This window comes from Salmo salar, unplaced genomic scaffold (genome assembly GCF_905237065.1).
Source record: "Salmo salar unplaced genomic scaffold, Ssal_v3.1, whole genome shotgun sequence".
Taxonomy (NCBI): domain Eukaryota; kingdom Metazoa; phylum Chordata; class Actinopteri; order Salmoniformes; family Salmonidae; genus Salmo; species Salmo salar.
The window spans coordinates 1-10,000 of NW_025547278.1; the positions used below are offsets into that span (position 1 = coordinate 1).

Genomic DNA, 10,000 nt, shown 5'->3' on the forward strand with positions numbered 1-10,000 from the left:
TGTGTGTGTGTGTGTGTGTGTGTGTGTGTGTGTGTGTCTGAGCAGTGGGAAGTGTTGCTGACAGCAGTGTGTGTGTGTGTGTGTGTGTGTGTGTGTGTGTGTGTGTGTGTGTGTGTGTGTGTGTGTGTGTGTGTGTGTGTGTGTGTGTGTGTATGTGTGTGTGTGTGTGTGTGTGTGTGTGTGTGTGTGTGTGTGTGTGTGTGTGTGTGTGTGTGTGTGTGTGTGTGTGACAGGAACGTGACAGGCCACAGGACGAGGCTGGAGCTCAGGAGATAGAGAAGGAGAGAGAGAAGGAGAGAGAGAAGGAGAGATAGAGAAGGAGAGATAGAGAAGGAGAGAGAGAAGGAGAGAGCGAAGGAGAGAGAAGGAGAGATAGAGAAGGAGAGAGAGAAGGAGAGATAGAGAAGGAGAGAGAGACAGAGAAGGAGAGAGAGAGAAGGAGAGAGAGAAGGAGAGAGCGAAGGAGAGAGAGAGAAGGAGAGAGAGAAGGAGAGAGCGAAGGAGAGAGAGACAGAGAAGGAGAGAGCGAAGGAGAGATAGAGAAGGAGAGAGAGAAGGAGAGAGAGAGAAGGAGAGAGCGAAGGAGAGATAGAGAAGGAGAGAGAGAAGGAGAGAGAGAGAAGGAGAGAGAGAAGGAGAGAGAGAGAAGGAGAGAGAGAAGGAGAGAGAGAAGGAGAGAGAGAGAAGGAGAGAGAGAAGGAGAGAGCGAAGGAGAGAGAGAAGGAGAGAGCGAAGGAGAGAGAGACAGAGAAGGAGAGAGAGAGAAGGAGAGAGCGAAGGAGAGAGAGAGAAGGAGAGAGAGAAGGAGAGAGAGAAGGAGAGAGAGAGAGAAGGCGAGATAGAGAAGGAGAGAGAGAAGGAGAGAGAGAAGGCGGGAGAAGGAGAGAGAGAGAAGGAGAGATTGAGAAGGAGAGAGAAGGAGAGAGAGGAGAGAGCGAAGGAGAGAGAGAGAAGGAGAGAGAGAAGGAGAGAGAGAGAGAAGGCGAGATAGAGAAGGAGAGATAGAGAAGGACAGATAGAGAAGGAGAGCATCTCAGTGCTGTTGGTGCAGGGTGGGGGTGCAGGGTGGGGGTGCAGAGCCAATGGGACAGGAGATGTAGAGTTATGGAGAAGATAGAGATGGAGTGTGTCTCCTACCCAGTGATGACCAGATAACTGTGGTACTGACCGTCTTTGGGCAGAGAGAGAGGTAGATCCAGACTAGGTGTTCGACCAGACGAGAGGCTGCCGCTGTGGAGAGACCAGTTCAACTCTGACATGCTGTCTGGTATCCAGCCACACAGACTGGACTCGAAGTCACACAGACCGCCCAGAGACCAAGGTGTAGCGCCTAGAGAGGAGAGAGAGGTACAGATTGAGAGAGGGGACAGAGAAAGAGAGGGAGGGAGGAAGGGAGGGAGGGAGGGAGGGTGGGAGGGAGGGAGGGAAGGAGGGTGGGAGGGAGGGAGGGAGGGAGGGAGAGAGAGAGAGAGGGAGGGAGGGAGGGAGGGAGGGAGGGAGGGAGGGAGGGAGGGAGGGAGGGAGAGAGAGAGAGGGAGGGAGGGAGGGTGGGAGGGAGGAAGGGAGGGTGGGTGGGAGGGTGGGAGGGAGGGAGGGAGGGATCAATGATGCTGATCAGACTGATCGTGATCAATACCTGTCTGAGACGTACAATGCGAAGACGCCCAGAAGCCCAGAAGCCCTGAAGCCCAGAAGCCCAGAAGCCCTGAAGCCCTGAAGCCCAGAAGCCCAGAAGCCCTGAAGCCCTGAAGCCCTGAAGCCCAGAAGCCCTGAAGCCCAGAAGCCCTGAAGCCCTGAAGCCCTGAAGCCCTGCGCGTGTGTGTTTGTGCTCTTGTGTGTTCAACTAACACCACAATAACCGATTCTTTAAAATACCATTAAAACTAGATCTATATCCCTGGAAGGTTCTGGCAAAACCATTCATGAACATCAACAGGATGAATCTACATTTGGCAGGATGAATCTACATTTGGCAGGATGACTCTACATTTGGCAGGATGAATCTACATTTGGCAGGATGAAGCAACATTTGGCAGGATAAATCTACATTTGGCAGGATGAACCTACATTTGGCAGGATGAACCTACATTTGGCAGGATGAACCTACATTTGGCAGGATGAACCTACATTTGGCAGGATGAACCTACATTTGACAGGATGAATCTACATTTGGCAGGATGAAGCAACATTTGGCAGGATAAATCTACATTTGGCAGAATAAATCTAAATTTGGCAGGATGAACCTACATTTGGCAGGATGAACCTACATTTGGCAGGATGAACCCACATTTGGCAGGATGAACCTACATTTGGCAGGATGAACCTACATTTGGCAGGTTGAACCTACATTTGGCAGGATGAACCTACATTTGGCAGGATGAACCTACATTTGGCAGGATGAACCTACATTTGGCAGGATGAACCTACATTTGGCAGGATGAACCTACATTTGGCAGGATGAACCTACATTTGGCAGGATGAATCTACATTTGGCAGGATGAAGCAACATTTGGCAGGATAAATCTACATTTGGCAGGATGAACCTACATTTGGCAGGATGAACCTACATTTGGCAGGATGAACCTACATTTGGCAGGATGAACCTACATTTGGCAGGATGAACCTACATTTGACAGGATGAATCTACATTTGGCAGGATGAAGCAACATTTGGCAGGATAAATCTACATTTGGCAGAATAAATCTAAATTTGGCAGGATGAACCTACATTTGGCAGGATGAACCTACATTTGGCAGGATGAACCCACATTTGGCAGGATGAACCTACATTTGGCAGGATGAACCTACATTTGGCAGGTTGAACCTACATTTGGCAGGATGAACCTACATTTGGCAGGATGAACCTACATTTGGCAGGATGAACCTACATTTGGCAGGATGAACCTACATTTGGCAGGATGAACCTACATTTGGCAGGATGAACCTACATTTGGCAGGATGAACCTACATTTGGCAGGATGAACCTACATTTGACAGGATGAATCTACATTTGGCAGGATGAAGCAACATTTGGCAGGATAAATCTACATTTGGCAGAATAAATCTAAATTTGGCAGGATGAACCTACATTTGGCAGGATGAACCTACATTTGGCAGGATGAACCCCACATTTGGCAGGATGAACCTACATTTGGCAGGATGAACCTACATTTGGCAGGTTGAACCTACATTTGGCAGGATGAACCTACATTTGGCAGGATGAACCTACATTTGGCAGGATGAACCTACATTTGGCAGGATGAGTCCAAATTTGGCAGGATGAGTCTAAATTTGGCAGGATGAACCTACATTTGGCAGGATGAACCTACATTTGGCAGGATGAGTCTACATTTGGCAGGATGAACCTACATTTGGCAGGATGAGTCTAAATTTGGCAGGATGAGTCTACATTTGGCAGGATGAACCTACATTTGGCAGGATGAACCTACATTTGGCAGGATGAACCTACATTTGGCAGGATGAGTCTAAATTTGGCAGGATGAGTCTAAATTTGGCAGGATGAACCTACATTTGGCAGGATGAACCCACATTTGGCAGGATGAGTCTACATTTGGCAGGATGAACCTACATTTGGCAGGATGAGTCTAAATTTGGCAGGATGAGTCTACATTTGGCAGGATGAATCTACATTTGGCAGGATGAGTCTAAATTTGGCAGGATGAACCTACATTTGGCAGGATGAAGCAACATTTGGCAGGATAAATCTAAATTTGGCAGAATAAATCTACATTTGGCAGGGATGAATCTACATTTGGCAGGATGAGTCTAAATTTTGCAGGATGAACCTACATTTGGCAGGATGAACCTACATTTGGCAGGATGAACCTACATTTGGCAGGTTGATTCTACATTTGGCAGGATGAACCTACATTTGGCAGGATGAACCTACATTTGGCAGGATGAACCTACATTTGGCAGGATGAACCTACATTTGGCAGGATGAGTCTAAATTTGGCAGGATGAACCTACATTTGGCAGGATGAACCTACATTTGGCAGGATGAGTCTAAATTTGGCAGGATGAACCTACATTTGGCAGGATGAGTCTAAATTTGGCAGGATGAGTCTACATTTGGCAGGATGAACCTACATTTGGCAGGATGAGTCTACATTTGGCAGGTTGAACCTACATTTGGCAGGATGAACCTACATTTGGCAGGATGAGTCTACATTTGGCAGGATGAATCTACATTTGACAGGATGAATCTACATTTGGCAGGATGAATCTACATTTGGCAGGATGAATCTACATTTGGCAGGATGAATCTACATTTGCCTGGCGTTTTAGCTATCGGGCGCGCCTAATCAGTCAGTTCTGTACCTTCCTGGCTGAGTGCCATAGTGGGTGAAATGAATGAGCTCACCTGGCAACCAGAGCGCCAAACACATGAGGCAATAAAATGTTGTAGTCTGCCTGGAAATTAATTCAATAAATGTTTTAACATATTTGATCATTTCATGTTCTCCTCTTCTTTGAATTTAAATACTTTTTAAGTACCAACTTCAGAATTTGTTTTAATTTTCAAGGTATTCCAGGACTTGGTCGTGCTCCTCTTTTGGCAGCGGTGGTATCCTCTAAACGTGGCAGGATGGGAGTATATAATTACCTGCTCCTCTTTGGGCAGCGGTGGTATCCTCTAAACGTGGCAGGATGGGAGTATATAATTACCTGCTCCTCTTTGGGCAGCGGTGGTATCCTCTAAACGTGGCAGGATGGGAGTATATAATTACCTGCTCCTCTTTGGGCAGCGGTGGTATCCTCTAAACGTGGCAGGATGGGAGTATATAATTACCTGCTCCTCTTTTGGCAGCGGTGGTATCCTCTAAACGTGGCAGGATGGGAGTATATAATTACTTGCTCCTCTTTGGGCAGCGGTGGTATCCTCTAAACGTGGCAGGATAGGAGTATATAATTACCTGCTCCTCTTTGGGCAGCGGTGGTATCCTCTAAACGTGGCAGGGTCGGTGTGGCACTGTCAGGTAGAGTGGTGGTTTCTTTACAGAGGAGAGAAGAAGAACAAGATTGCTTAAAATGGAGAACTGACGTATGGAATTGTTTTAAGATGTCAAACCATGGATCACTGGAGTTCAAGCATCCCTATAGGTAACAACATTTTTGTAAATAAAGTTGGTATTTTCAAAATATTGAATTTGGCCTTTACTACTATAGCCTATAGAAACGCATTGAATAACACATTCAAAAATGGCAAAAAAAGACAGTTCAAAAATAAATCATAAGGTTTTAAAGAGTCTGTCCAATATCTAGGAGATTAAAGAAAGCTCAGGATATATATATATATATATATGACAGTACCAGTCAAAAGTACCAGTCAAAAGTTATAGAACAACTACTCATTTCAGGGTTTTTGTTAATTTGTGACTATTTTCTACATTGTAGAATAATAGTGAAGACAATAAAACTATGAAATAACACATGGAATCATGTACAAAAAAAAAAACGTTATATAAAAATATATTTGAGATTTGAGATTCTTCAAAATAGCCACCCTTTGCCTTGATGACAGCATTGCACACCCTTGGCATTTTCTCAACCAGCTTCATGAGGTAGTCACCTGGAATGAGATAGTCATATAATATTAGAGTCTACTGGGTGGTGGTATAATATTAGAGTATATTGGGTGGTGGTATAATATTAGAGTCTATTGGGTGGTGGTATAATATTAGAGTATATTGGGTGGTGGTATAATATTAGAGTCTATTGGGTGGTGGTGTAATATTAGAGTCTATTGGGTGGTGGTATAATATTAGAGTCTATTGGGTGGTATAATATTAGAGTCTATTGGGTGGTGGTGTAATATTAGAGTCTATTGGGTGGTGGTATAATATTAGAGTCTACTGGGTGGTGGTATAATATTAGAGTCTACTGGGTGGTGGTGTAATATTAGAGTCTATTGGGTGGTGGTATAATATTAGAGTATATTGGGTGGTGGTGTAATATTAGAGTCTATTGGGTGGTGGTGTAATATTAGAGTCTATTGGGTGGTGGTGTAATATTAGAGTATATTGGGTGGTGGTATAATATTAGAGTCTATTGGGTGGTGGTGTAATATTACAGTCTATTGGGTGGTGGTATAATATTAGAGTCTATTGGGTGGTATAATATTAGAGTCTATTGGGTGGTGGTGTAATATTAGAGTCTACTGGGTGGTGGTATAATATTAGAGTCTATTGGGTGGTGGTGGTATAATATTAGAGTCTACTGGGTGGTGGTATAATATTAGAGTCTATTGGGTGGTATAATATTAGAGTCTATTGGGTGGTGGTATAATATTAGAGTCTATTGGGTGGTGGTATAATATTAGAGTCTATTGGGTGGTGGTGTAATATTAGAGTCTATTGGGTGGTGGTATAATATTAGAGTCTATTGGGTGGTGGTATAATATTAGAGTCTATTGGGTGGTATAATATTAGAGTCTATTGGGTGGTGGTATAATATTAGAGTCTTTTGGGTGGTGGTATAATATTAGAGTCTATTGGGTAGTGGTATAATATTAGAGTCTATTGGGTGGTGGTGGTATAATATTAGAGTCTACTGGGTGGTGGTATAATATTGGAGTCTATTGGGTGGTATAATATTAGAGTCTATTGGGTGGTGGTATAATATTAGAGTCTATTGGGTGGTGGTATAATATTAGAGTCTATTGCGTGGTGGTGTAATATTAGAGTCTATTGGGTGGTGGTATAATATTAGAGTCTATTGGGTGGTGGTATAATATTAGAGTCTATTGGGTGGTATAATATTAGAGTCTATTGGGTGGTGGTATAATATTAGAGTCTATTGGGTGGTGGTGTAATATTAGAGTCTATTGGGTGGTGGTGTAATATTAGAGTCTATTGGGTGGTGGTATAATATTAGAGTCTATTGGGTGGTGGTATAATATTAGAGTCTATTGGGTGATGTAATATTAGAGTCTATTGGGTGGTGGTATAATATTAGAGTCTATTGGGTGGTGGTGTAATATTAGAGTCTATTGGGTGGTGGTGTAATATTAGAGTCTATTGGGTGGTGGTATAATATTAGAGTCTATTGGGTGGTATAATATTAGAGTCTATTGGGTGGTGGTATAATATTAGAGTCTACTGGGTGGTGGTATAATATTAGAGTCTATTGGGTGGTGGTGTAATATTAGAGTCTATTGGGTGGTGGTGTAATATTAGAGTCTATTGGGTGGTGGTATAATATTAGAGTCTATTGGGTGGTGGTATAATATTAGAGTCTATTGGGTGGTATAATATTAGAGTCTATTGGGTGGTGGTGTAATATTAGAGTCTATTGGGTGGTGGTGTAATATTAGAGTCTATTGGGTGGTGGTGTAATATTAGAGTCTATTGGGTGGTGGTATAATATTAGAGTCTATTGGGTGGTGGTATAATATTAGAGTCTATTGGGTGGTGGTATAATATTAGAGTCTATTGGGTGGTGGTGTAATATTAGAGTCTATTGGGTGGTGTAATATTAGAGTCTATTGGGTGGTGGTATAATATTAGAGTCTATTGGGTGGTATAATATTAGAATCTATTGGGTGGTGGTGTAATATTAGAGTCTATTGGGTGGTGGTGTAATATTAGAGTCTATTGGGTGGTGGTGTAATATTAGAGTCTATTGGGTGGTGGTATAATATTAGAGTCTATTAGGTGGTATAATATTAGAGTCTATTGGGTGGTGTAATATTAGAGTCTATTGGGTGGTGGTGTAATATTAGAGTCTATTGGGTGGTGGTATAATATTAGAGTCTATTGGGTGGTGTAATATTAGAGTCTATTGGGTGGTGGTGTAATATTAGAGTCTATTGGGTGGTGGTGTAATATTAGAGTCTATTGGGTGGTGGTATAATATTAGAGTCTATTGGGTGGTGTAATATTAGAGTCTATTGGGTGGTGGTGTAATTTTAGTCTATTGGGTGGTGTAATATTAGAGTCTATTGGGTGGTGGTATAATATTAGAGTCTATTGGGTGGTGGTATAATATTAGAGTCTATTGGGTGGTGGTATAATATTAGAGTCTATTGGGTGGTATAATATTAGAGTCTATTGGGTGGTGGTGTAATATTAGAGTCTATTGGGTGGTGGTATAATATTAGAGTCTATTGGGTGGTATAATATTAGAGTCTATTGGGTGGTGGTGTAATATTAGAGTCTATTGGGTGGTGGTATAATATTAGAGTCTATTGGGTGGTATAATATTAGAGTCTATTGGGTGGTGTAATATTAGAGTCTATTGGGTGGTGGTATAATATTAGAGTCTATTGGGTGGTGGTGTAATATTAGAGTCTATTAGGTGGTGGTATAATATTAGAGTCTATTGGGTGGTGTAATATTAGAGTCTATTGGGTGGTGGTGTAATATTAGAGTCTATTGGGTGGTGGTGTAATATTAGAGTCTATTAGGTGGTGGTATAATATTAGAGTCTATTGGGTGGTGTAATATTAGAGTCTATTGGGTGGTGGTGTAATATTAGAGTCTATTGGGTGGTGGTATAATATTAGAGTCTATTGGGTGGTGTAATATTAGAGTCTACTGGGTGGTGGTGTAATATTAGAGTCTACTGGGTGGTGGTGTAATATTAGAGTCTATTGGGTGGTGGTGTAATATTAGAGTCTATTGGGTGGTGTAATATTAGAGTCTATTGGGTGGTGTAATATTAGAGTCTATTGGGTGGTATAATATTAGAGTCTACTGGGTGGTGGTGTAATATTAGAGTCTACTGGGTGGTGGTATAATATTAGAGTCTATTGGGTGGTGGTGTAATATTAGAGTCTATTGGGTGGTGTAATAGTAGAGTCTATTGGGTGGTGGTATAATATTAGAGTCTATTGGGTGGTATAATATTAGAGTCTATTGGGTGGTATAATATTAGAGTCTACTGGGTGGTGGTATAATATTAGAGTCTATTGGGTGGTGGTGTAATATCAGTCTTACACAGCCTGTAGTCCCGTCCCCTCCCAGTAAACCTGAAACCACTGGGACACAGCCTGTAGTCCCGTCCCCTCCCAGTAAACCTGAAACCACTGGGACACAGCCTGTAGTCCCGTCCCCTCCCAGTAAACCTGAAACCACTGGGACACAGCCTGTAGTCCCGTCCCCTCCCAGTAAACCTGAAACCACTGGGACACAGCCTGTAGTCCCGTCCCCTCCCAGTAAACCTGAAACCACTGGGACACAGCCTGTAGTCCCGTCCCCTCCCAGTAAACCTGAAACCACTGGGACACAGCCTGTAGTCCCGTCCCCTCCCAGTAAACCTGAAACCACTGGGACACAGCCTGTAGTCCCGTCCCCTCCCAGTAAACCTGAAACCACTGGGACACAGCCTGTAGTCCCGTCCCCTCCCAGTAAACCTGAACCCACTGGGACACAGCCTGTAGTCCCGTCCCCTCCCAGTAAACCTGAAACCACTGGGACACAGCCTGTAGTCCCGTCCCCTCCCCAGTAAACCTGAAACCACTGGGACACAGCCTGTAGTCCCGTCCCCTCCCAGTAAACCTGAACCCACTGGGACACAGCCTGTAGTCCCGTCCCCTCCCAGTAAACCTGAAACCACTGGGACACAGCCTGTAGTCCCGTCCCCTCCCAGTAAACCTGAAACCACTGGGACACAGCCTGTAGTCCCGTCCCCTCCCAGTAAACCTGAAACCACTGGGACACAGCCTGTAGTCCCGTCCCCTCCCAGTAAACCTGAAACCACTGGGACACAGCCTGTAGTCCCGTCCCCTCCCAGTAAACCTGAAACCACTGGGACACAGCCTGTAGTCCCGTCCCCTCCCAGTAAACCTGAAACCACTGGGACACAGCCTGTAGTCCCGTCCCCTCCCAGTAAACCTGAAACCACTGGGACACAGCCTGTAGTCCCGTCCCCTCCCAGTAAACCTGAAACCACTGGGACACAGCCTGTAGTCCCGTCCCCTCCCAGTAAACCTGAAACCACTGGGACACAGCCTGTAGTCCCGTCCCCTCCCAGTAAAC

The 10,000-nt window shown here is 44.0% G+C and overlaps 1 protein-coding gene across 1 annotated transcript in view; it reads right to left on the reverse strand.

Moving 5' to 3' along the window:
* Positions 1-1,137: 1,137 nt before the first annotated feature.
* The window catches only part of LOC123731767 (neuropilin-2), a gene marked incomplete at both ends in the record, with an annotated part of 37,002 nt that continues 28,139 nt past the window's right edge, over positions 1,138-10,000 (reverse strand). Inside the window, 2 exons of the mRNA XM_045711168.1 lie at positions 1,138-1,330; positions 4,937-5,014. Of these exons, the coding sequence (XP_045567124.1) occupies positions 1,138-1,330; positions 4,937-5,014 (271 nt within the window). The remainder of the gene's footprint in view (positions 1,331-4,936; positions 5,015-10,000) is intronic.